Source organism: Pristiophorus japonicus, unplaced genomic scaffold, assembly GCF_044704955.1.
Source record: "Pristiophorus japonicus isolate sPriJap1 unplaced genomic scaffold, sPriJap1.hap1 HAP1_SCAFFOLD_311, whole genome shotgun sequence".
Classification (NCBI taxonomy): domain Eukaryota; kingdom Metazoa; phylum Chordata; class Chondrichthyes; family Pristiophoridae; genus Pristiophorus; species Pristiophorus japonicus.
This window is the reverse complement of record NW_027252900.1, coordinates 385,865-413,839: the sequence shown is the minus strand read 5'-3', so window position 1 is coordinate 413,839 and position 27,975 is coordinate 385,865. Positions and strand designations below refer to the sequence as shown.

Genomic DNA, 27,975 nt, shown 5'->3' with positions numbered 1-27,975 from the left:
CCCAGGCTAGAATGGGGCCAGGGGACAAGCTGTTTAAGAGCGAGGCTTTGTGCAGGGATGGGCGATGGGCCATGTGGCCTCCTGTGCTACACGGATTTATGATTGAGATTCTCTTGTACCTCCTCCAGCTGTACGGTGAATTTGCTGACCATTTCCGCCTCTCGGAGTGTAAGCTGGCCATCATTCACTGCGCGGGTCACTCCGACACCATCCTGGTCCAGACACTCTGGCAGGAGATCATCGAGAAAGGTGAGTGGCTGGGAAGAAGATCCGATCCCCTCTGACTTTCCCTGCTCCTCTCCCCCCTCCTCATTCCTTCCATTCCTGTCTTTCAGAGCTGGGAGACAGCAGGTCAATGAGTTCCACGGACCGGATGCAGACCCTGAGCATGAAGCTCGTGTCTCTGGGTAAACTTTACGCTGGGACCCCACGCTACTTCCCACTGGGTACGTGTCAGAATCCAGGGGCGTTCGGCTGGGGATCCGTGGGGTGGGGGGGGGGGGTGTCCGGGAAAGATGTGGGGGGGCAGCTCAGGGTTCGGTGGGGTGGGGGGGGAAGAGTGGCTCAAGGTATAGGGGTCGGAGGAGGTGTGCGGTCCAGAGAGGGCAAGGAGGATTGGGGGGGGATGGGGGCAGGGCGATCCGTGCAGAGGGGGGGGCTCCGGGGATGAGGGGGGTGGGCTCGGGGTCAATGGGTGGGGGTGGGTGGTCCAGGGAAAGTGGGGGATGCGGCTCGGCATAGGGTCGGGGGATGGGGGGGTCTGGTGAGGGAAGGGGTCCTTGTCTGATCGGCAGACATACTGCATCCCTCGAAGGACACTCCCCACTCTTCCCTCCCTCCCCCCCCCCCCGCCACTCTCTCCCCTCCCCCACCTTCTTCCTCCACTTCCGTTAGTCTGTAGGTTAGATGGGTAGAGGAGGGGGGGGGGTAGATGGGGGAGGATAGATGGGGGGTGGGGGAGGGTAGATGGGGGGAGGGGGGGTAGATGGGGGGGGGAGGTGGAGGGTAGATGGGAGTGTAGATGGAAGGAGGGGAGAGGGTAGATGGGGAGGGGAGTGTAGATGGGTGGGGAGGGGGGAGTGTAGATGGGTGGGGAGGGGGGAGTGTAGATGGGTCGGGAGGGGGGAGTGTAGATGGGGAGGGGGGAGTGTAGATGGGGAGGGGGGAGTGTAGATGGGGAGGGGGGAGGGGGGAGTGTAGATGGGGAGGGGGGAGTGTAGATGGGGAGGGGGGAGGGGGAGTGTAGATGGGGAGGGGGGAGGGGAGTGTAGATGGGGAGGGGAGTGTAGATGGGGAGGGGGGAGGGGAGTGTAGATGGGGAGTGGGGAGGGGAGTGTAGATGGGGAGGGGAGTGTAGATGGGTCGGGGTGGGGAGGGGGGAGTGTAGGTGGGGAGGGGGGAGTGTAGATGGGATGGGGGGGGAGTGTAGATGGGGAGGGGGGAGTGTGGGTGGGGGGGGAGAGAGTGCAGATGGGTCGGGGTGGGGAGGGGAGTGTCGATGGGTCGGGGTGGGGAGGGGGAGTGTAGATGGGATGGGGGGGGGGGGGGAGTGTAGATGGGTCGGGGTGGGGAGGGGAGAGTGTAGATGGGGGGAGGGGGGAGTGTAGATGGGGAGGAGGGGGGAGTGTAGATGGGGAGGAGGGGGGAGTGTAGATGGGGAGGGGTTGGGGGGGGAGTGTAGATGGGGGGGAGGGGAGTGTCGATGGGTTGGGGTGGGGAGGGGAGTGTAGATGGGGGGGAGGGGAGTGTCGATGGGTTGGGGAGGGGAGTGGAGATGGATCGGGGTGGGGAGGGGGGAGTGTAGATGGGTCGGGGTGGGGAGGGGAGTGTAGATGGTGGGAGAGTGGTAGATGGGTCGGGGTGGGGGGGAGGTGTTGATGGGGGGGGGGAGGGGAGTGTAGATGGGGAGGGGGAGTGCAGATGGGTCGGGGTGGGGAGGGGGGAGTGTACATGGGTCGGGGTGGGGGGGGGGAGTATAGATGGGGAGGGGGGAGTGTAGATGGGGAGGGGGAAGGGGGAGTGTAGATGGGGAGGGGGGAGGGGAGTGTAGATGGGTCGGGATGGGGAGGGGAGTGTCGATGGGGAGGGGGGAGTGTAGATGGGGAGGGGGAAGGGGGAGTGTGGATGGGGAGGGGGGAGGGGAGTGTAGATGGGTCGGGATGGGGAGGGGAGTGTCGATGGGTTGGGGGGAGTGTAGATGGGGAGGGGGAAGGGGGAGTGTAGATGGGGAGGGGGGAGGGGAGTGTAGATGGGGAGGGGTGGGAAGGAGAGAGTCGATGGCGGGGGGGCAGTAGATGGGTCGGGGTGGGGGAGGGGAGAGTCGATGGCGGGGGGGGCAGTAGATGGGTCGGGGTGGGGGAGGGGAGAGTCGATGGCGGGGGGGGCAGTAGATGGGTCGGGGTGGGGGGGGGGGGAGTGTCGATGGGTCGGGGTGGGGAGGGGGAGTGTAGATGGGATTGGGGGGGGGGGAGTGTAGATGGGGGGGAGGGGAGTGTCGATGGGTTGGGGAGGGGAGTGTAGATGGATCGGGGTGGGGAGGGGGAGTGTAGATGGGATTGGGGGGGGGGGGAGTGTAGATGGGGAGGAGGGGGGAGTGTAGATGGGGGGGAGGGGAGGGGGGAGTGTAGATGGGGAGGGGTTGGGGGGGGAGTGTAGATGGGGAGGGGGGAGGGGGGAGTGTAGATGGGGAGGGGTTGGGGGGGGAGTGTAGATGGGGAGGGGGGAGTGTAGATGGGGGGGAGGGGAGGGGGGAGTGTAGATGGGGAGGGGTTGGGGGGGGAGTGTAGATGGGGAGGGGGGAGTGTAGATGTGGGGGAGGGGAGAGTCGATGGCGGGGGGGCAGTAGATGGGTCGGGGTGGGAAGGAGAGAGTCGATGGCGGGGGGGCAGTAGATGGGTCGGGGTGGGAAGGAGAGAGTCGATGGCGGGGGGGCAGTAGATGGGTCGGGGTGGGAAGGAGAGAGTCGATGGCGGGGGGGCAGTAGATGGGTCGGGGTGGGGGGGGAGAGGAGAGGGAGTGCCCCTGCACACACACACTCTGACTATCGGGTAGAGTGTCTCGCTGTGTGCTGTACTGTTGGAGAAACGTGACAGGGACACACACACTCAGTGCCCAGGATTGTACGAGGGACGGGGAGGGGAGCTGCTCAGGGCCCAGACCAGTCAGGTGGATGTGTGTGACCGTTCCCATTCCTTTTGCAGAATTCCTGGTCCAGTATCTGGAGCAGCAATCCTGTGTCCTGTGCTGGGACACTGGCTTCGTGACCTTCACCATGCAGGAGATCGGAATATTCTTCCCCACACTGCTCGAGGTGTACACTCAACTCTTCAAAACACGGGTACGGGGAATCGGACAGGCCTGGGTCTCAGGGCATGCAACTGGTTTTGCTTAACTCCTATAGGAGTGTGTGAGTGTGTCAGTAATTGTGTTACAGATTAACCCCTATCGGAGTGTGTGAGTGTGTCAGTAATTGTGTTACAGATTAACCCCTATCGGAGTGTGTGAGTGTGTCAGTAATTGTGTTACAGATTAACCCCTATCGGAGTGTGTGAGTGTGTCAGTAATTGTGTTACAGATTAACCCCTATCGGAGTGTGTGAGTGTGTCAGTAATTGTGTTACAGATTAACCCCTATCGGAGTGTGTGAGTGTGTCAGTAATTGTGTTACAGATTAACCCCTATCGGAGTGTGTGAGTGTGTCAGTAATTGTGTTACAGATTAACTCCTATAGGAGTGTGTGAGTGTGTCAGTAATTGTGTTACAGATTAACCCCTATCGGAGTGTGTGAGTGTGTCAGTAATTGTGTTACAGATTAACCCCTATCGGAGTGTGTGAGTGTGTCAGTAATTGTGTTACAGATTAACCCCTATCGGAGTGTGTGAGTGTGTCAGTAATTGTGTTACAGATTAACCCCTATCGGAGTGTGTGAGTGTGTCAGTAATTGTGTTACAGATTAACCCCTATCGGAGTGTGTCAGTAATTGTGTTACAGATTAACCCCTATCGGAGTGTGTGTGTGTGTCAGTAATTGTGTTACAGATTAACTCCTATAGGAGTGTGTGAGTGTGTCAGTAATTGTGTTACAGATTAACCCCTATCGGAGTGTGTGAGTGTGTCAGTAATTGTGTTACAGATTAACCCCTATCGGAGTGTGTGAGTGTGTCAGTAATTGTGTTACAGATTAACCCCTATAGGAGTGTGTCAGTAATTGTGTTACAGATTAACCCCTATAGGAGTGTGTGAGTGTGTCAGTAATTGTGTTACAGATTAACCCCTATAGGAGTGTGTGAGTGTGTCAGTAATGCAGACCCTCAGTGCTGGGTTGCTGTGATGTCTGACACTGTGTCCTTGGTTTAGGATCCTTATTGGCAGAGGGTTAAAAAGCCCCTCCACTTGCTGGAGTGTATTCAAGTCCTTCTCACTGCCTACGTGCAAGAACCCAACAAAGTTCCAGCCCATGAGAGGTGAGTTCGGGTCCTCTGTGACGAGCGCCAGGCCGGAGTGTTGTGCACAACAACAACTTACATTTATATGTAAATGATGGGACGATGACTCGTGGTGCTGTGATTGGGCATTGGCGCTGGGCGCTGTGATTGGATGTTGGCTCTGTGCGCTGTGATTGGATGTTGGCGCTGGGCGCTGTGATTGGATGTTGGCGCTGGGCACTGTGATTGGATGTTGGCTCTGGGCACTGTGATTGGATGTTGGCTCTGGGCGCTGTGATTGGACGTTGGCTCTGTGCGCTGTGATTGGGCATTGGCTCTGGGTGCTGTGATTGGATGTTGGCTCTGGGCACTGTGATTGGACGTTGGCTCTGAGCGCTGTGATTGGATGTTGGCTCTGTGCGCTGTGATTGGGCGTTGGCTCTGGGTGCTGTGATTGGATGTTGGCTCTGGGTGCTGTGATTGGATGTTGGCTCTGGGCGCTGTGATTGGATGTTGACTCTGGGCACTGTGATTGGATGTTGGCACTGGGCACTGTGATTGGATGTTGGCTCTGGGCACTGTGATTGGATGTTGGCTCTGGGCGCTGTGATTGGACGTTGGCTCTGTGCGCTGTGATTGGACGTTGGCTCTGTGCGCTGTGATTGGGCGTTGGCTCTGGGCGCTGTGATTGGATGTTGGCTCTGGGCACTGTGATTGGATGTTGGCTTTGAGCGCTGTGATTGGATGTTGGCTCTGTGCGCTGTGATTGGGCGTTGGCTCTGGGTGCTGTGATTGGATGTTGGCTCTGGGCGCTGTGATTGGATGTTGGCTCTGGGCACTGTGATTGGATGTTGGTTCTGGGCACTGTGATTGGATGTTGGCTCTGGGTGCTGTTACTGGATGTTGGCTCTGGGCACTGTGATTGGATGTTGGCTCTGGGCACTGTGATTGGACATTATGAACTGTTCCTCTGTTACAGGCGACGATTCACCAACAACTGCCTGGATGTGATCGGCCGATTCCTGGTTGAACTTCAGGCGATGAGCCCCACCAGCGCCTTACAGATAACAATCGGAAATTTTAAATCACTGCAGGCGAAACTCAACCGCTTGCACTGACACCTCCCCGGGACTCTTGTCACCGAGTGTTACAGGACATGGCTGCTGTATATCAATGTTGCCCCAAGTGACTTCCCTGACCCTGGCTCCATCCCCCGCTCCTGCCCCCTGACCCTGGCTCCATCCCCCGCTCCTGCCCCCTGACCCTGGCTCCTGCCCCCTGACCCTGGCTCCATCCCCCGCTCCTGCCCCCTGACCCTGGCTCCATCCCCCGCTCCTGCCCCCTGACCCTGGCTCCATCCCCCGCTCCTGCCCCCTGACCCTGGCTCCATCCCCCGCTCCTGCCCCCTGACCCTGGCTCCATCCCCCGCTCCTGCCCCCTGACCCTGGCTCCATCCCCCGCTCCTGCCCCCTGACCCTGGCTCCATCCCCCGCTCCTGCCCCCTGACCCTGGCTCCATCCCCCGCTCCTGACCCTGGCTCCATCCCCTGCTCCTGCTCCCTGACCCTGGCTCCATCCCCCGCTCCTGTTCCCTGCCCAGGCTCTGCCACCCACAGTCAGTTTGCAACGTGCCTTCCAGCAGCTGAATTGTGGGAGCTGGGCTTTGGCGCAAAACGCATTGCAGGACTGGCTCAGGCTGTGCATGGAGACCGCCAGCAGGTGGCGCCTGTGGTCCAGTGGCTCAGTCTGTGCCCGGGGATCGCCAGCAGGTGGCGCCTGTGGTCCAGTGGCTCAGTCTGTGCCCGGGGATCGCCAGCAGGTGGCGCCTGTGGTCCAGTGGCTCAGTCTGTGCCCGGGGATCGCCAGCAGGTGGCGCCTGTGGTCCAGTGGCTCAGTCTGTGCCCGGGGATCGCCAGCTGGTGGCGCCTGTGGTCCAGTGGCTCAGTCTGTGCCCGGGGATCGCCAGCAGGTGGCGCCTGTGGTCCAGTGGCTCAGTCTGTGCCCGGGGATCGCCAGCAGGTGGCGCCTGTGGTCCAGTGGCTCAGTCTGTGCCCGGGGATCGCCAGCAGGTGGCGCCTGTGGTACTCGCCACGCTCTCTGGAGAAGCAGGATCTGGTCAGAGTTTCGTGTCTGACTCCCGTTCCATGGATCACGGAGCAAGCAATTCAGTTGGCCTGTCCCGATTAGGAATACTGCACCAGGGAGGGGAGACTGTTCTATGCAGCAGAGCCCAATAGCCTTGTTTTTATGCAATCGATATAAAAATGTTTCCATTTTTTTAATGTAAAGTACTTTCCTGAGCAGAAATTGAATAAAGATAAAGGATAGTTTTTGATGTGGGTTTGGGGCTGTGAACACTTTGCACGCTGCATTGAGTGTCTGGCTCACTGACACACTCTCATTCTGACGTACTCCTCATCATCGTAGGCAGTCCCTCGGAATCGAGGAAGACTTGCTTCCACTCTAAACATGAGTTCTCAGGTGACTGAACAGTCCAATACGGGAACCACAGTCCCTGTCACAGGTGGGACAGACAGTGGTTGAGGGAAGACTGGTTTGCCGCACGCTCCTTCCGCTGCCTGCGCTTGGTTTCTGCATGCTCTCGGCGATGAGACTCGAGGTGCTCAGCGCCCTCCCGGATACACCTCCTCCACTTAGGGTGGTCTTTGGCCAGAGACTCCCAGGTGTCAGTGGGGATGTTGCACTTTATCATCCCATAGTAGGCAGTCCTTCGAAGTGAGGGTGACTTGCTTCCACGTCAAAAAGGGATGAGTTCAAGGTGTTTCAATGAAGGACCTAAAATTCCAGATCCCGAACTACATCCTGAAGGGTGGAAGATGCCTGTGTGTGGATTTTTTTAACGTGGGGTGACCGTTGCACACCAGCCAACACACGGGCTTCACAGAGCGAGGTCTTGATCCAGTGACAAGGATTAACCAGGACAACTGGAGACCTGCTCTGCTGCACGGACCTAGTGTGTACACATATTGCAGTGTGGGCTGGGCCCGTGCTGCCCCTGGGCCCCTGGCCCCGAACTCACGCCTCCCCTGGGCTCCGATCACGTCCCCCTACAATCTCTGCGTGCCTCTGCTCACTCACACACACACTGCATTTCACACTCGGATACTGCACAGTAAGACTGTGACACAGCAGGCTACTGATGTATCCTGGGAAAACACAGCTGCCTCTGTCATTGCTGGGATGTGGCTGTCGCTGACCAGCCCAGCATTTATTGTGATGTCTAATGATCACCATCACTGACGCTGGCTTTTTATTCCTGATTTATATAATTAACTGAATTTAAATTCCCCAGCTGCCGTGATTTGAACTTAAGTCTCCGGATCATTCGCCAGGCCTCTGGATTATTGGTCCCGTAACGTAGCCATAGAACGTTTATAGCACGGAAGGCCATTCGGCCCATCGAGCCCGTGCCGGCTCTCTGCAGGAGCACCTCAGCCAATCCCACTCTCCGCCCTTTCCCTGGAGCCCTGCAATATTCTTTCCATCAGTGACTTATCCAACTCCCTTTTGAAAGCCACGATTGAGTCTGCCTCCATCACCCTCTGAGGCAGCACACTCCAGATCCAAACCCCTCGCTGAGTGAAACACTTTGTCCTCGTCGCCTTTGGTTCTTTTGCCAATCACCTTAAATCTGTGTCCGCTGTTTCTCGACCCTTCGCCAATGGGAACAGTTTCTCTCTACTCTGTCTCGACCCCTCGTGATTTTGAACACATTTCCTCTCAACTTTCTGTGCTCCAAGGAGAACAACCCCAGGAGAGCGAGCCTCATTCTTCCAACCAAAATGTGCCACTGCACTTTTCTCTGCCCCGTGTCCGTCCATTCCATCAGCCTGTCTATGTCTTCCTGAAGTTTATCCCTATCCTCCTCACTGTTCGCTATACTTCCAAGTTTTGTGTCATCTGCAGATTGTGAAATTGTGCCCTGTACACCCAAGCCCAAGTCATTAATATATATCAGGAAAAGCAGTGGTCCCAGTACGGACCCCTGGGGAACACCGCTGTATACCTTCCTCCAGTCCCTGTCAAGGGGCGGTGGTTAGATTTTAGCTTGTTGGAGATAGTCATTGCCTGGCACTTGTGTGGCGCGAATGTTACTTGCCACTTATCAGCCCAAGCCTGAAGGTCTTGCTGCAAGTGGGCACGGACTGTTTCATTAACTGAGGAGTTGCGAATGGAACTGAACACTGCAATCATCACCGCACATCTTCACACCCGACCCTATGATGGAGGGAAGGTCATTGATGAAGCAACTGAAGATGGTTGGTCCGAGGATACTGCCCTGAGGAACTCCCTCAGTGATGTCCTGGGGCTGTGATCGAAATATAGACACAGAAAATAGATGCAGGAGAAGGCCATTCGGCCCTTCGAGCCTGTACCGTCATTCAATATGATCATAGCTGATCATGCAACTTCAGTACCCCGGTCCTGCCTTCTCTCCATACCCCTTGATCCCTTTAGCCATAAGGGCCACATCTAACTCCCTTTTGAATATATCCAACGAACTGGCATCAACAACTTTCTGCAGTAGGGAATTCCACAGGTTCACAATTCTCTGAGTGAAAAAGTTTCTCCATCTCGGTCCTTTCTGCCTTACCCCTTATCCTGAAACTGTGACCCCTGGTTCTGGACTTCCCCAACATTGGGAACATTCTTCCTGCATCTAACCTGTCCAGTCCCGTCAGAATTTTATATGCTTCGATGAGATCTCTCATTCTTCTAAATTTCAGTGAATATAAGCCTAGTCGATCCAGTCTTTCTTAATATGTCAGTCCTGCCATCCCGGGAATCAGTCTAGTGAACCTTCGCTACACTCCCTTAATAGCAAGAATGTCCTTACTCAGATTAGGAGACCAAAACTGCACACAATACTCGAGGTGTGGTCTCACCAAGGCCCTGTACAACTGCAGTAAGACCTCCCTACTCTACTCAAATCCTCTCGCTATGAAGGCCAACATGCCATTTGCTTTCTTAACTGCCTGATGTACCTGCATGCCAACTTTCAATGACTGATGTACCATGACACCCAGGTCTCGTTGCACCTCCCCTTTTACTAATTTGTCACCATTCAAATAATAATCTGCCTTCCTGTTTTTGCCACCAAAGTGGATAACCTCACACTTATCCACATTATACTGCATCTGCCATGCATTTGCCCACTCACCTAACCTGTCCAAGTCACCCTGCAGCCTCTTAGCATCCTCCTCACAGCTCACACTGCCACCCAGCTTAGTGTCATCTGCAGACTTGGAGACATTACATTCAATTCCTTTGTCTAAATCATGAATATATATTGTAAATAGCTGGGGTCCCAGCACTGAACCTTGCGGTACCCCATTAATCACTGCCTGCCATTCTGAAAAGGACCCGTTTATTCCCATTCTTTGCTTCCTGTCTGCCAACCAGTTCTCTATCCACGTCAGGACATTACCCCCAATACCATGTGCCTTAATTTTGCACACTAATCTCTTGTGTGGGACCTCGTCAAAAGTCATAATACATCACATCCACTGGTTCTCCCTTGTCCACTCTATTGGTTACATCCTCAAAAATTCTAGAAGATTTGTCAAGAATGATTTCCCTTTCATAAATCCATGCTGACTTGGACCGATCCTGTCACTGCTTTCCAAATGCGCTGCAATTTCATCTTTAATAATTGATTCCAACATTTTCCCCACTACTGATGTCAGGCTAACCGGTCGATAATTCCCTTTTTTCCCTCTCTTTTAAAAAGGGTTACATTAGCTACCCTCCAATCCACAGGAACTGATCCAAAATCCATGGAATGTTGGAAAATGACCACCAATGCATTACTATTTCTTGGTCCACTTCCTTAAGTACTCTGGGATGCAGACTATCAGGACCTGGGGATTTATCGGCCTTCAATCCCATGAATTTCCCTTAGACAATTTCCTGATAAGGATTTCCCTCAGTTCCCCCTTCTTGCTAGACCCTCGGTCCCCCAGTATTTTCAGGAGGTTATTTGTGTCTTAGTGAAGACAGAATCAAAGTATTTGTTCAACTGGTGTGCTATTTCCTTGTGCCCCATTATGAATTCTGATTCTGACTGCAAGGGACCTACATTAGTCTTCACTAATCTTTTTCTCTTCACATATCTATAGAAGCTTTTTCAGTCAGTTTTTATGTTCCCTGCAAGCTTCCTCTCGTACTCTATTTTCCCTCCTAATTAAACCCTTTGACCTTCTCTGCTGCATTATAAATTTCTCCCAGTCCTCAGGTTTGCTGCTTTTTCTGGCCAATTTATCTGCCTCTTCCTTGGATTTAACACTATCCCCAATTTCCCTTGTTAGCCACTGTTCAGCCACCTTCCCTGTTTTATTTTTACGCCAGACAGGGATGTACAATTGTTGAAGTTCATCCATGTGATCTTTAAATGTTTGCCATTGCCTATCCACCATCAACCCTTTAAGTATCACTCACCAGTCTATTCTAGCCAATTCACGTTACCTTTCTTTAAGTTCAGCACCCTCGTCTCTGAATTAAATGTGTCACTCTCCATCTTAATAAAGAATCCTACCATATTATGGTCACTCTTCCCCAAGGGGCCTCGCATGACAAGATTGCTGATTAATTCTCTCTCATTACAAAAGACAAAAAGTCTAGGACGGCCTGCTCTCTCGTTGGTTCCTCGACATATTGCTGTAGAAAACTATCCCTTCGACACTCCAGGAAATCCTCTTCCACAGTATTGCTACCAGTTTGGTTAGCCCAATCTATATGTAGGTTAAAGTCACCCATGATAACTGCTGTACCTTTATTGCACGCATCCCTAATTTCCTGTTTGATGCCCTCCCCAACCTCACTACTACTGTTTGGAGGTCTGTACACAACTCCCACTTGCGTTTCTGCCCTTTGGTGCTCCGCAGCTCTACCCATACAGATTCCACATCATCCAAGCTAATGTCCTTCCTTACTATTGTGTTAATCTCCTCTTTAACTAGAAACGCTACCCTACCTCTTTTTCCTTTCTGTCAATCTTTCCTGAATGTTGAATACCCCTGGATGTTGAGTTCCCAGCCTTGGTCACCCTGGAGCCATGTCTCCGTGATGCCAATTACATCATATCCGTTAACTGCTATCTGTGAAGTTAATTCATCCACCTTATTACAAATGCTCCTCGCATTGAGACTCAGAGCCTTCAGGCTTGTGTTTTTCAACACACTTTGTCCTTTTAGAATTATGCTGTAATGTGGCCCTTCTTGATTTTTGCCCTTGATTTCTCTGCTGTTACTTTTCTCCTTCCTATCTTTTGCTTCTGCCTCCCTGCATAGATTCTCATCCCCCTGCCATAATAGTTTAACTCAGCACTAGCAAACACTCCCCCGAGGACATTGGTTCCGGTCCTGCCCAGGTGCAGACCGTCCGGGTTGTACTGGTCCCACCTCCCCCAGAACCGGTTCCAATGTCCCAGGAATTTGAATCCCTCCCTGCTGCACCACTGCTCAAGCCACATATTCATCTGCGCTATCCTGCGATTCCTACTCTGACTAGCTCGTGGCACTGGTAGCAATCCTGAGATTACTACCTTTGAGGCCCTACTTTTTAATTTAACTCCTTGACCATCAACAATCAGAACCATCTTCGTTCATACTAAGTCTGATTTCCATCACTTTGCTGATGATTGAGAGCAGACTGATGGAGCGGCAATTGGCCGGATTGGATTTGTCCTGCTTTGTGTGCACAGGACAGACCTGAGCAATTTTCCACTTTGTGGGGGAGATGGGCCGATGTATCAATGTCCTGCCCTGAGAGTGCTTGGAGCATTGTAGAGCGAACTTTACTCTGTCAGCTGTGGCTCAGTGGTAGCACACTTGCCTCTGAGTTAGAAGGTTGTGGGTTCAAGTCCCACTCCAGAAACTCTAGGCTGACATTGCAGTGCAGTACTGAGGGAGCACTGCACTGTTGGAGGTGTTCATGGACTGCTTGTGGGGGGGGACAGCTCGGGTGTTCCTGGGTCTCCTTATCCCACTCATCAACAATCCATAGGCAGCGTTGCACTCCGCAGCACGGCCAATGCCCACCAGCCTCACAGATCCGTACATATCCTGAGGCTGAGAAGCTGCCTGACCACCCGACAGTGACCCATAAGAACATAAGAATTAGGAACAGGAGTCGGCCATATAGCCCTTCGAGCCTGCTCCGCCATTCAACAAGATCATGGCTGATCTGGCCGTGGACTCAGCTCCACTTACCCGCCCGCTCCCCATAACCCTTAATTCCCTTATTGGTTAAAAATCTATCTATCTGTGATTTGAATACATTCAATGAGCTAGCCTTAACTGCTTCCTTGGGCAGAGAATTCCACAGATTCACAACCCTCTGGGAGAAGAAATTCCTTTTCAACTCGGTTTTAAATTGGCTCCCCCGTATTTTGAGGCTGTGCCCCATAGTTCTAGTCTCCCCGACCAGTGGAAACAACCTCTCTGCCTCTATCTTGTCTATCCCTTTCATTATTTTGAATGTTTCTATAAGATCACCCCTCATCCTTCTGAACTCCAACGAGTAAAGACCCAGTCTACTCAATCTATCATCATAAGGTAACCTTCTCATCTCCGGAATCGTCTCTGTACCCCCTCCAAAGCCAGTATATCCTTCCTTAAGTAAGGTGACCAAAACTGCACGCAGTACTCCAGGTGCGGCCTCACCAATACCCTGTACAGTTGCAGCAGGACCTCCCTGCTTTTGTACTCCATCCCTCTCAATGAAGGCCAACATTCCATTCGCCTTCCTGATTACCTGCTGCACCTGCAAACTAACTTTTTGGGATTCCTGCACAAGGACCCCCAGGTCCCTCTGCACCGCAGCATGTTGTAATTTCTCCCCATTCAAATAATATTCCCTTTTACTTTTTTTTTCCAAGATGGATGACCTCACATTTTCCAACATTGTCTTCCATCTGCCAAACCTTAGCCCATTCGCTTAACCTATCTAAATCTCTTTACAGCGCCTCTCTGTGTTCTCTACACAACCCGCTTTCCCACTAATCTTTGTGTCATCAGCAAATTTTGTTACACTACACTCTGTCCCCTCTTCCAGGTCATTTATGTATATTGTAAACAGTTGTGGTCCCAGCACTGATCCCTGTGGCACACCACTAACCACCGATTTCCAACCTGAAAAGGACCCATTTATCCCGACTCTCTGCTTTCTGTTCGCCAGCCAATTCTCGATCCATGCTAATACATTTCCTCTGACTCTGCGTACCTTTATCTTCTGCAGTAACCTTTTGTGTGGCACCTTATCAAATGCCTTTTGGAAATCTAAATACACCACATCCATCGGTACACCTCTATCCACCATGCTCGTTATATCCTCAAAGAATTCCACCTCAAAAGACCACCATGGGTCAGGCTGGTGCAAGGGGCAGACACAGCAGGTGAAATTCAATGCAGCAAAGTGAGGTTATATATTTTGGCAGGAATGATGAGGAGACACAATACAAGCTAAATGGTCCAATTTTAAACTGGGTGCAAGCAGCGAGAGACCTGGGGATGTTTGTGGACAAGTTGATCTATACAATCCCACAGCACTACTTCAAAGAGGAGCAGGGAGTTATCCCCGGTGACCTGGGCAATATTTATCCCTAAATCAACATAACAAACACAGATTATCCGGTAATTACCACACTGCTGTTTGTGGGAGCTTGCTGTGCTCAAGTTGACTGCCGCGTTGGCTGGTACAGTATGGGGTTAGATACAGAGTAAAGCTCCATCTACAGTGTCCCATCAAACACTCCCAGGGCAGGTACAGCACGGGGTTAGATACAGAGTAAAGCTTCCTCTACACTGTCCCATCAAACACTCCCAGGGCAGGTACAGGGGGTTAGATACAGAGTAAAGCTCCCTCTACACTGTCCCATCAAACACTCCCAGGGCAGGTACAGGGGGTTAGATACAGAGTAAAGCTCCCTCTACACTGTCCCATCAAACACTCCCAGGGCAGGTACAGGGGGTTAGATACAGAGTAAAGCTCCCTCTACACTGTCCCCTCAAACACTCCCAGGAACAGCGTCGGAGAGGCGAGCGTGCGGAGGCCGATACAGGCCCGGCCGGTGCAGCTGCAGCAGGGTCAGAAGGCAAAAAAGAAGTAGAAAGAAATTGAAAGGTGACATCACAGCCAAGGGGGTAAGTGATTGGTGAGTAGCTTTTCTTTTTTCCTTTCTCTATCAGTAAGTAACCTTTAGCATTGTTACCAATTTAAGTTTATCTATGGGTTAAGTCATGGCAGGAGAGTGTTATGCTCCTCCTGTACTATATGGGAAGTCAGGGACGCTTCCGGTGTCCCTGCCGACTACGTGTGCGGGAAGTGTATCCGCCTCCAGCTCCTGACCGACCGCATTGCGACACTGGAGTTGAGGGTGGATTCACTCTGGAGCATCCACAATGCTGAGAATGACATGAATAGCACGTTTGGTGAGTTGGTCTTACCGCAGGTGAAGGGTACACAGCCAGATAGGGAATGGAAGACCAGCAGGAAGAGCAGTGCAAGGAAGGTAGAGCAGATGAATATGTGACTTGAGCAGTGGTGCAGCAGGGAGGGATTCAAATTCCTGGGGCATTGGAACCGGTTCTGGGGGAGGTGGGACCAGTACAAACCGGACAGTCTGCACCTGGGCAGCAGCGGAACCAATGTCCGAGGGGGAGTGTTTGCTAGTGCTGTTGGGGAGGAGTTAAACTAATATGGCAGGGGGATGGGAACCAATGCAGGGAGACAGAGGGAAACAAAATGGAGACAGAAGCAAAGGACAGAAAGGAGATGAGTAAAAGTGGAGGGCAGAGAAACCCAAGGTAAAAAACAAAAAGGGCCAATGTACAGCAAAATTATAAAGAGTCAATGTGTAATAAAAAGGCAAGCCTGAAAGCTCGGTGCCTCAATGCGAGGAGTATTCGGAACCCAGGAAAGGGCTCTGAGCTAGTTAGAGTGGGTGAGAGCTCAGATGAACAGGACCCCAAGAAAGAATGCAAAAGGCAGGAGGCAACAGAGCAGAGTAGCACTGGGGTAAGTGTAAACCACAAGTGAATAGGAAGGGACAATATGTATGAAGATAAACGGGCTGCAGGAGGGGTCAAAACTAAAAATCATGGTTTGAAAGCTCGTATTAAAAGACTCCACCTAAACGCACGCAGCATTCGAAATAAAGTAAATGAGTTGACGGCACAAATCATTACAAATGGGTATGATTTGGTGGCCATTACAGAAACATGGTTGCAGGGTGGCCAAGACTGGGAATTAAACATAGGGGTATCTGACAATTCGGAAAGATAGACAAGAAGGGAAAGGAGGTGGGGTAGCTCTGTTAATAAAGGATGATATCAGGGCAGTTGTGAGAGATGATATTGGCTCTAATGAACAAAATGTTGAATCATTGTGGGTGGAGATGAGAGATAGTAAGGGGAAAAAGTCACTGGTGGGCATAGTTTATAGGTCCCCAAATAATAACTTCACGGTGGGGCGGACAATAATCAAAGGAATAATAGGGGCATGTGAAAAAGGAATGGCAGAAATCATGGGGGATTTTAACCTACATATCGATTGGTCAAATCAAATCGCACGGGGTAGCCTGGAGGAGGAATTCATAGAATGCATACGGGATTGTTTCTTAGAACAGTATGTTACAGAACCTACAAGGGAGCAAGCTATTTTAGATCTGGTCCTGTGTAATGAGACAGGAATAATAAACGATCTCCTAGTAAAAGATCCTCTCAGAATGAGTGATCACAGTATGGTTGAATTTGTAATACAGATTGAGGATGAGGAAGTAGTGTCTCAAACGAGCGTACTATGCTTAAACAAAGGGGACTACAGTGGGATGAGGGCAGAGTTAGCTAAAGTAGACTGGGAACATAGACTAAACGATGGCACAATTGAGGAACAGTGGAGGACTTTTAAGGAGCTCTTTCATAGTGCGCAACAAAAATATATTCCAGTGAAAAAGAATGGCGGTAAGAGAAGGGATAACCAGCCGTGGATAACCAAGGAAATAAAGGAGAGTATCAAATTAAAAACCAATGCGTATAAGGTGGCCAAGGTTAGTGGGAAACTAGAAGATTGGGAAAATTTTAAATGACAGCAAAGTATGACTAAGAAAGCAATAAAGAAAGAAAAGATAGATTACGAAAGTAAACTTGCGCAAAACATAAAAACAGATAGTAAAAGCTTTTACTGATATATAAAAAGAAAAAGAGTGACTAAAGTAAATGTTGGTCTCTTAGAAGATGAGAAGGGGGATTTAATAATGGAAAATGTGGAAATGGCTGAGACCTTAAACAATTATTTTGCTTCCGTCTTCACAGTGGAAGACACAAAAACCATGCCAAAAATTGCTGGTCACGGGAATGTGGGAAGGGAGGACCTTGAGACAATCACTATCACCAGTGGGGTAGTGCTGGACAGGCTAATGGGACTCAAGGTAGACAAGTCCCCTGGTCCTGATGAAATGCATCCCAGGGTATTAAAAGAGATGGTGGAAGTTATAGCAGATGCATTCGTTATAATCTACCAAAATTCTCTGGACTCTGGGGAGGTACCATCGGATTGGAAAGCAGCTAATGTAACGCCTCTGTTTTAAAAAAGGGGGCAGACAAAAGGCAGGTAACTATAGGCCGGTTCGTTTAACATCTGTAGTGGGGAAAATGCTTGAAGCTATCATTAAGGAAGAAATAGCGGGACATCTAGATAGGAATAGTGCAATCAAGCAGACGCAACATGGATTCATGAAGGGGAAATCATGTTTAACTAATTTACTGGAATTCTTTGAAGATATAACGAGCATGGTGGATAGAGGTGTACCGATGGATGTGGTGTATTTAGATTTCCAAAAGGCATTCGATAAGGTGCCACACAAAAGGTGACTGCAGAAGATAAAGGTACGCGGAGTCAGCGGAAATGTATTAGCATGGATAGAGAATTGGCTGGCTAACAGAAAGCAGAGTTGGAATAAATGGGTCCTTTTCGGGTTGGAAATCGGTGGTTAGTGGTGTGCCACAGGGATCAGTGCTGGGACCACAACTATTTACAATATACATAGATGACCTGGAGGAGGGGACAGAGTGTAGTGTAACAAAATTTGCAGATGACACAAAGATTAGTGGGAAAGCGGGTTGTGTAGAGGACACAGAGAGGCTGCAAAGAGATTTGGATAGGTTAAGCGAATGGGCTAAGGTTTGGTAGATGGAATACAATGTCGGAAAGTATGAGGTCATCCACCTTGGAAAAAAAAACAGTAAAAGGGAATATTATTTGAATGAGGAGAAATTACAACATGCTGTGGTGCAGAGGGACCTGGGGGTCCTTGTGCACGAATCCCAAAAAGTTAGTTTGCAAGTACAGCAGGTCATAGAAAATAGGTGCAGGAGTAGGCCATTCAGCCCTTCTAGCCTGCACCACCATTCAATGAGTTCATGGCTGAACATGCAACTTTAGTACCCCATTCCTGCTTTCTCGCCATACCCCTTGATCCCCCTAGTAGTAAGGATTTCATCTAACTCCTTTTTGAATATATTTAGTGAATTTGCCTCAACAACTTTCTGTGGTAGAGAATTCCACAGGTTCACCACTCTCTGGGTGAAGAAGTTTCTCCTCATCTCGGTCCTAAATGGCTTACCCCTTATCCTTAGACTGTGACCCCTGGTTCTGGACTTCCCCAACATTGGAAACATCCTTTCTGCATCTAACCTGTCTAAACCCGTCAGAATTTTAAACGTTACTATGAGGTCCCCTCTCATTCTTCTGAACTCCAGTGAATACAAGCCCAGTTGATTCAGTCTTTCTTGATAGGTCAGTCCCGCCATCCCAGGAATCAGTCTGGTGAACCTTCGCTGCACTCCCTCAATAGCAAGAATGTCCTTCCTCAAGTTAGGAGACCAAAACTGTACACAATACTCCAGGTGTGGCCTCACCAAGGCCCTGTACAACTGTAGTAACACCTCCCTGCCCCAGTACTCAAATCCCCTCGCTATGAAGGCCAACATGCCATTTGCTTTCTTAACCGCCTGCTGTACCTGCATGCCAAACTTCAATGACTGATGTACCATGACACCCAGGTCTCGTTGCACCTCCCTTTTTCCTAATCTGTCACCATTCAGATAATAGTCTGTCTCTCTGTTTTTACCACCAAAGTGGATAACCTCACATTTATACTTCATCTGCCATGCATTTGTCCACTCACCTAACCTATCCAAGTCACTCTGCAGCCTCATAGCATCCTCCTCGCAGCTCACACTGCCACCCAACTTAGTGTCATCCGCAAATTTGGAGATACTACATTTAATCCCCTCATCTAAATCATTAATGTACAATGTAAACAGCTGGGGCCCCAGCACAGAACCTTGCGGTACCCCACTAGTCACTGCCTGCCATTCTGAAAAGTACCCATTTACTCCTACTCTTTGCTTCCTGTCTGACAACCAGTTCTCAATCCATGTCAGCACACTACCCCCAATCCCATGTGCTTTAACTTTGCACATTAATCTCTTGTGTGGGACCTTGTCGAAAGCCTTCTGAAAGTCCAAATATACCACATCAACTGGTTCTCCCTTGTCCACTCTACTGGAAACATCCTCAAAAAATTCCAGAAGATTTGTCAAGCATGACTTCCCTTTCACAAATCCATGCTGACTTGGACCTATCATGTCACCTCTTTCCAAATGCGCTGCTATGACATCCTTAATAATTGATTCTATCATTTTACCCACTACTGAGGTCAGGCTGACCGGTCTAGAATTCCCTGTTTTCTCTCTCCCTCCTTTTTTAAAAAGTGGGGTTACATTGGCTACCCTCCACTCGATAGGAACTGATCCAGAGTCAATGGAATGTTGGAAAATGACTGTCAATGCATCCGCTATTTCCAAGGCCACCTCCTTAACTACTCTGGGATGCAGTCCATCAGGCCCTGGGGATTTATCGGCCTTCAATCCCATCAATTTCCCCAACACAATTTCCCGACTAATAAGGATTTCCCTCAGTTCCTCCTCCTTACTAGACTCTCTGACCCCTATTATATCCGGAAGGTTGTTTGTGATCTCCTTAGTGAATCAGGAAGGCGAATGGAATGTTGGCCTTGATTGCAAGAGGGATGGAGTACAAAAGCAGGGAGGTCCTGCTGCAACTGTACAGGATATTGGTGAGGCCACACCTGGAGTACTGCGTGCAGTTTTGGTCACCTTACTTAAGGAAGGATATACTGGCTTTGGAGGGTGTACAGAGACGATTCACTAGGCTGATTCTGGAGATGAGGGGGTTACCTTATGATGATAGATTGAGTAGACTGGGTCTTTACTCGTTGGAGTTCAGAAGGATGAGGGGTGATCTTATAGAAACATTAAAAATAATGAAAGGGATAGACAAGATAGAGGCAGAGAGGTTGTTTCCACTGGTCGGGGAGACTAGAACTGGGGGGCACAGCCTCAAAATACGGGGGAGCCAATTTAAAACCGAGTTCAGAAGGAATTTCTTCTCCCAGAGGGTTGTGAATCTGTGCAATTCTCTGCCCAAGGAAGCAGTTGAGGCTAGCTCATTGAATGTATTCAAATCACAGATAGATAAATTTTTAACCAATAACGGAATTAAGGGTTATGGGGAGAGGCCGGGTAAGTGGAGCTGAGTCCACGGCCAGATCAGCCATGATCTTGTTGAATGGTGGAGCAGGATCGAGGGGCTAGATGGCCGACTCCTGTTCCGAATTCTTATGTTCTTATCTTCTTATGTAGTGCAGGGGTCCCCTGCGGTCATCCCCCTGCAAAACAGATACACTGCTTTGGATACTGTTGAGGGGGATGACTCATCAGGGGAGGGCAGCAGCAGCCAAGTTCATGGCACCGTGGGTGACTCTGCTGCACAGGAGGGCAGGAAAAAGAGTGGGAGAGCGATAGTGATAGGGGATTCAATTGTAAGGGGAATAGATAGACGTTTCTGCGGCCGCAACTGAGACTCCAGGATGGTATGTTGCCTCCCTGGTGCAAGGGTCAAGGATGTCTCGGAGCGGGTGCAGGACATTCTGAAAAGGGAGGGTGAACAGCCAGTTGTGGTGGTGCACAATGGAGGGATTCAAATTTCTGGGACATTGGAACCGGTTCTGGAGGAGGTGGGACCAGTACAAACATTCCATAGACTCTGGATCAGTTACTATGGAGTGGAGGGTAGCCAATGTAACTCCACTTTTTAAGAAAGGAGAGAGAGAGAAAATGGGTAATTATAGACCGGTCAGCCTGACATCAGTAGTGGGGAAAATGTTGGAATCAATTATTAAGGATGAAATAACAGCGTATTTGGAAAGCAGTGACAGGATCGGTCCAAGTCAACATGGATTTATGAAAGGGAAATCATGCTTGACAAATCTTCTGGAATATTTTGATGATGTAACTAGTAGAGTGGACAAGGGAGGACCAATGGATGTGGTGTATTTGGACTTTCAAAAGGCTTTTGACAAGGTCCCACTCAAGAGATTGGTGTGCAAAATGAAAGCATATGGTATTGGGGGTAATGTACTGATGTGGATAGAGAACTGGTTGGCAGACAGGAAGCAGAGAGTTGGGATAAATGGGTCCTTTTCAGAATGGCAGGCAGTGACTTGTGGGGTGCCGCAGGGCTCAGTGCTGGGACCCCAGCTATTTACAATATGCATTAATGATTTAGATGAAGGAATTGAATGTAATATCTCCAAGTTTGCAGATGACACTAAGCTGGGTGGCGGTGTGAGCTGTGAGGAGGATGCTAAGAGGCTGCAGGGTGACTTGGACAGGTTAGGTGAGTGGGCAAATGCATGGCAGATGCAGTATAATGTGGATAAGTGTGAGGTTATCCACTTTTGGGGCAAAAACATGAATATTATCTTAATGGCGATAGATTAGGAAAAGGGGAGGTGCAATGAGACCTGGGTGTCATGGTTCATCAGTCATTGAAAGTTGGCATGCAGGTACAGCAGGCGGTGAAGAAGGCAAATGGTATGGAGTATAGGAGCAGGGAGGTCTTACTGCAGTTGGACAGGGCCTTGGTGAGGTCTCACCTGGAATATTGTGTTCAGTTTTGGTCTCCAAATCTGAGGAAGGATGTTCTTGCTATTGAAGGAGTGCAGCGAAGGTTCACCAGACTGATTCCCGGGATGGCTGGTCTGACATATGAGGATAGACTGGATCGATTGGACCTGTATGCACTGGAGTTTAGAAGGATGAGGGGGAATCTCATAGAAACATATAAGATTCTGATGGGACTGGACAAGTTAGATGCAGAAAGAATGTTCCCGATGTTGGGGAAGTCCAGAACCAGGGGACACAGTCGAAGGATAAGGGGTAGGCCATTTAGGACTGAGATGAGGAGAAAGTTCTTCACTCAGAGAGTTGTTAACCTGTGGAATTTCCTGCCGCAGAGAGTTGTTGATGCCAGTTCATTGGATATATTCAAGAGGGAGTTAGATATGGCCCTTACGGGTAAAGGGATCAAGGGGTATGGAGAGAAAGCAGGAAAGGGGTACTGAGGGAATGATCAGCCATAAAATTATTGAATGGTGGTGCAGGCTCGAAGGGCCGAATGGCCTACTCCTGCACCTATTTTCTATGTTTCTATGTAAAGCTCCCTCTACACTGTCCCATCAAACAGTCCCAGGGCAGGTACCGGGGGTTAGATACAGAGTAAAGCTCCCCCATGAGGCAATTGTGCAGGTTAGCAATATTGGTAATGATAACCAGTGTGACAGGAAGGTACATCACCATAGGCAGTCCCTCGAAGCGAGGATGACTTGCTTCCACGTCAAAAAATTCACAGGTGTTTCAATGAAGGACCTAAAATTCCAGGTCCGAACTAAATCTTGAAGGGTGGAAGATGCCTGTGTGTGGATTTTTTTAACGTGGGGTGGCTGTTGCGCGACATAGCCCGCTCCCCAAAATCCTTTACTCCCTTCTCGCTCAAAAATCTGTCTATCTCCGCCTTAAATATATTCAATGACCCAGCCTCCACAGCTCCCTGGGGCAGAGAATTCCACTGATGGTTATCCCGTCTCTTACAGTCTTTCCTTCTTATTGGGATATATTTTTGTTGCGAGTTATGAAATATCTCTCTCTAAATGTCTGTCACTGCTCATCAACCGTCCTGCACTTTAATCTATTTTCCCAGTCCACTTTAGCGCACTCTGCCCTCATACCTTTGTATTCTCCTTTATTTAAGATAAGGACACTGGTTTGAGATCCAACTTTCTCACCCTCTAACTAAATTTGAAATTCAACCATGTTATGGTCACTCATTCCTCGAGGATCCTTTGCTATGAGGTCATTCACAGTACCAGATCTAAGATAGCCTGCTCCATGATTGGTTCCGCAACGTACTGTTCAAGGAAACTATCCCAGATACACTCCATGAACTCTTCCTCAAGACTACCCTGGTCAATTTGCTTTGTCAAATCACTGTGAAACTTAAAATCACCCATGATTATTGCCGTTCCTTTATTACAAGCCTCCATTATTTCTTGATTTGTACTCTGTCCAACTGTGTAGCTACTATTAGGGGGCCTATAAACGACACCCTCCAGTGACGTTTTCCCCGTATTATTCCTTAACTCCACCCAAACTGATTCAACATCTTGATCCTCTGAGGCAATATGTCGAAGAACCAACTAGAGGGCTGGCCATCCTAGACTGGATGATGTGTAATGAGAAAGGACTAATTAACAATCTTATTGTGCGAGGCCCCTTGAGAAGAGTGACCATAATATGGTGGAATTCTTTATTAACATGGAGAGTGACACAGTTAATTTAGAGACTCGGGTCCTGAACTTGGGGAAAGGTAACTTCGATGGCATGAGACGTGAATTGGATAGAATAGACTGGCGAGTGATACTTAAAGGGTTGATGATGTATAGGCAATGGCAAACATTTAAAGATCACATGGATGAACTTCAACAATTGTACATCCCTGTCTGGAGTAAAAATAAAATTGGGAAGGTGGCTCAACCGTGACTAACAAGGGAAATTAAACATAGTGTTAAATCCAAGGAAGAGGCATATAAATTGGCCAGACAAAGCAGCAAACCTGAGGACTAGGAGAATTTTGTAATACAGCAGAGGAGGACTAAGGGTTTAATTAGGAGGGGGTAAATAGAGTATGAGAGGAAGCTTTTAAATTGGCTCCCCCGTATTTTGAGGCTGTGCCCCCTAGCTCTAGTCTCCCCGACCAGTGGAAACAACCTCTCTGCCTCTATCTTGTCTATCCCTTTCATTATTTTAAATGATTCTATAAGATCACCCCTCATCCTTCTGAACTCCAACGAGTAAAGACCCAGTCTACTCAATCTATCATCATAAGGTAACCCTCTCATCTCCGGAATCAACCTAGTGAATCGTCTCTGTACCCCCTCCAAAGCTAGTATATCCTTCCTTAAGTAAGGTGACCAAAACTCCACGCAGTACTCCAGGTGTGGAGTCCTCCACTGTTCCTCAATTGTGCCACTGTTTAGTCTGTGTTCCCAGTCTACTTTAGCCAACTCTGCCCTCATCCCACTGTAGTCCCCTTTGTTTAAGCATAGTACGCTCGTTTGAGACACTACTTCCTCACCCTCAATCTGTATTACAAATTCAACCATACTGTGATCACTCATTCCGAGAGGATCTTTAACTCGGAGATCGTTTATTATTCCTGTCTCATTACAGAGGACCAGATCTAAGATCGCTTGCTCCCTTGTAGGTTCTGTAAAACTAAGAAACAATCCCGTATGCATTCTATGAATTCCTCCTCCAGGCTACCCCGTGCGATTTGAGTTGACCAATCGATATGTAGGTTAAAATCCCCCATGACTACTGCCGTTCCTTTTTCACATGCCTCCATTATTCCCTTGATTATTGCCCGCCCCACCGTGAAGTTATTATTTGGGGGCCTATAAACTACGCCCACCAGTGACTTTTTCCCCTTACTATCTCTAATCTCCACCCACAATGATTCAACATTTTGTTCATTGGAGCCAATATCGTCTCTCACAACTGCCCTGATATCATCCTTTATTAACAGAGCTACCCCACCTCCTTTCCCTTCTTGTCTATCCTTCCGAATTGTCAGATACCCCTGTATGTTTAATTCCCAGTCTTGGCCACCCTGCAACCACGTTTCTGTAATGGCCACCAAATCATACCCATTTGTAATGATTTGTGCCGTCAACTCATTTACTTTATTTCGAATGCTGTGTTCATTTAGGTAAAGTGTTTTAATACTAGTTTTTAAACCATGATTTTTAGTTTTGACCCCTCCTGCAGCCCCTTTACATTCAGTGGCCCTTTTTGTTTTTTGCCTTGGGTTTCTCTGCCCTCCACTTTTACTCATCTCCTTTCTGTCTTTTGCTTTTGTCTCCTTTTTATTTCCCTTTGTCTCCCTGCATTGGTTCCCATCCCCCTACCATATTAGTTTAACTCCTCCCCAACAGCATTAGCAAACACTCCCCCTCGGACATTGGTTCCGCTCCTGCCCAGGTGCAGACTGTCCGGTTTGTACTGGTCCCACCTCCCCCAGAACCGGTTCCAATGCCCCAGGAATTTGAATCCCTCCCTGCTGCACCACTGCTCAAGCCACGTATTCATCTGCGCTATCCTGCGATTCCTACTCTGACTAGCACATGGCACTGGTAGCAATCCCGAGATTACTACTTTTGAGGTCCTACTTTTTAATTTAGCTCCTAGCTCCTTAAATTCGTCTCGTAGAACCTCATCCCTTTTTTTACCTATGTCGTTGGTACCAATGTGCACCACGACAACTGGCTGTTCACCCTTCCTTTTCAGAATGCCCTGCACCCGCTCCGAGACATCCTTGACCTTTGCACCAGGGAGGCAACATACCATCCTGGAGTCTTGGTTGCGGCCGCAGAAACGCCTATCTATTCCCCTTACAATTGAATCCCCTATCACTATTGCTCTCCCACTCTTTTTCCTGCCCTCCTGTACAACAGAGCCAGCCACGGTGCCATGAACTTGGCTGCTGCTGCCCTCCCCTGATGAGTCATCCCCCTCAACAGTACTCAGAGCGGTGTATCTGTTTTGCAGGGGGATGACCGCAGTGGACCCCTGCACTACCTTCCTTGCACTACTCTTCCTGCTGGTCTTCCATTCCCGATCTGGCTGTGGACCCTTCACCTGCGGTAAGACCAACTCACTGAACGACAACCTGACCCCGTCACACAGCACTGCTCCCCGGTCATCAAAATCCATGGTGTGGCCTTGGACAACGTGGACCATTTTCCTTCGGTCGCTTGAGGCAGAGAGTGTTTGAAGACCAGGACCTGAAATCTGGCCTGTCATGCTCACAGTGACCAGCAGGTGGCAGGTTGACCTGTAGTGCTCTCACTCACCAGCAGGTGGCAGGTTGGCCTATAGTGCTCACAGTGATCAGCAGGTGGCAGTTGGCCTGTAATGCTCTCACTCACCAGCAGATGGCAGGTTGGCCTGTAGTGCTCACAGTGATCAGCAGGTGGCAGGTTGGCCTGTAGTGCTCACACTGACCAGCAGGTGGCAGGTTGGCCTGTAGTGCTCACACTGACCAGCAGGTGGCAGGTTGGCCTGTAGTAAGCCGGTGGCACGTTGGCCTGTAGTGCTCACACTGACCAGCAGGTGGCAGGTTGGCCTGTAGTGCTCACACTGACCAGCAGGTGGCACGTTGGCCTGTAGTACTCACACTGACCAGCAGGTGGCAGGTTGGCCTGTAGTGCTCACACTGACCAGCAGGTGGCAGGGCCGTCTCAGGTTCCGTCTGCTGCTCAAACGAAATGTTGCAGCAGGAGCATGGCTGAAAGGAAGAGACTCAGTGTCCGAATACTGACCACTGCAGAGGGACCTTCCGCAGAAAGCAGGGGGAGAGAAAACAGGGAATTATAGACCGGTTAGCCTGACATCAGTAGTGGGGAAAATGGTGCAATCAATTATTAAAGATGAAATAGCAGCACATTTGGAAAACAGTGACAGGATTGGTCCAAGTCAGCATGGATTTATGAAAGGGAAATCATGCTTGACAAATCTTCTAGAATTTTTTGAGGATATAACTAGTAGAGTGGAGAAGGGCGAACCAGTGGATGTGGTGTATTTGGACTTTCAGAAGGCTTTTGACAAGGTCCCACACAAGAGATTGATGGGCAAAATTGAAGCACATTGTATTGGGGGTAATGTACTGACGTGGATAGAGAACTGGTTGGCAGACAGGAAGCAGAGAGTCGGGATAAACGGGTTCTTTTCAGAATGGCAGGCAGTGACTAGTGGAGTGCCGCAGGGCTCAGTGCTGGGACCCCAGCTCTTTACAATATACATTAATGATTTAGATGATGGAATTGAGTGTAATATCTCCAAGTTTGCAGATGACACTAAGTTGGGTGGCGGTGTGAGCTGTGAGGAGGATGCTAAGAGGCTGCAGGGTGACTTGGACAGGTTAGGTGAGTGGGCAAATGCATGGCAGATGAAGTATAATGTGGATAAATGTGAGGTTATCCACTTTGGGGGCAAAAACACAAAGGCAGAATATTATCTAAATCGTGGCAGATTAGGAAAAGAGGAGATGCAACAAGACCTGGGTGTCATGGTACATCAGTCATTGAAAGTTGGCATGTAGGTACAGCAGGTGGTGAAGAAGGTAAATGGTATGTTGGCCTTCATAGCTAGGGGATTTGAGTATAGGAGCAGGGAGGTCTTACTGCAGTTGTACAGGGCCTTGGTGAGGCCTCACCTGGAGTATTGTGTACAGTTTTGGTCTCCTAATCTGAAGAAGGACGTTCTTGCTATTGAGGGAGTGCAGCGAAGGTTCACCAGACTGATTCCCGGGATGGCAGGACTGACATATGAGGAGAGACTGGATCAACTGGGCCTTTATACACTGGAGTTTAGAAGAATGAGAGGGAATCTCATAGAGACATATAAAATTCTGGCGGGACTGGACAGGTTAGATGCGGGAAGAGTGTTCCCGATGTTGGGAAAGTCCAGAACCAGGGGACATAGTCTTAGGATAAGGAGCAGGCCATTTATGACTGAGATGAGGAGAAACTTCTTCACTCAGAGAGTTGTTAACCTGTGGAATTCCCTGCCGCAGAGAGTTGTTGATGCCAGTTCATTGGATATATTCGAGAGAGAGTTAGATATGGCCCTTACGGCTCAAGGGATCAAGGGGTATGGAGAGAGAGCAGGAAAGGGGTACTGAGGGAATGATCAGCCATGATCTTATTGAAGGGTGGTGCAGGCTCGAAGGGCCGAATGGCCTACTCCTGCACCTATTTTCTATGTTTCTATGTTTCACAGAGTGACCGCCGGCAGAGACCGACCGTCCGTAAAGAGTGACCATCCGCGTGGATTTACAGGATTGCGGGCTTCCCGAGGGTTCAAGGTGCCATTGATTGCACACACTGGCTGCTCGGGGTCAAAGGTTATGGCCTGGTCACCTGGCTCATGACCCAAGCGGAGAAGCGCTACACTGAGAGCCATGCGGGCATCCGCAACATCATCGAGCCGGCAATTGGCGCGCTCGAGCAGCGATTCCGATGCCTGGATCGCTCTGGAGGCAGTCTTGAATA

The 27,975-nt window shown here is 49.8% G+C and overlaps 1 protein-coding gene across 1 annotated transcript in view; it reads left to right on the top strand.

The window, feature by feature from the left end:
• The window catches only part of LOC139249388 (nuclear pore complex protein Nup155-like), a 400,538-nt gene extending 393,782 nt beyond the window's left edge, over window positions 1-6,756 (top strand). The window contains exons 16-20 of the mRNA XM_070872384.1: window positions 129-249; window positions 336-446; window positions 3,201-3,337; window positions 4,355-4,461; window positions 5,402-6,756. Coding sequence (XP_070728485.1) covers window positions 129-249; window positions 336-446; window positions 3,201-3,337; window positions 4,355-4,461; window positions 5,402-5,540 — 615 coding nt within the window. The 3' untranslated portion in view covers window positions 5,541-6,756. The remainder of the gene's footprint in view (window positions 1-128; window positions 250-335; window positions 447-3,200; window positions 3,338-4,354; window positions 4,462-5,401) is intronic.
• The last annotated feature ends 21,219 nt before the right edge of the window (window positions 6,757-27,975 follow it).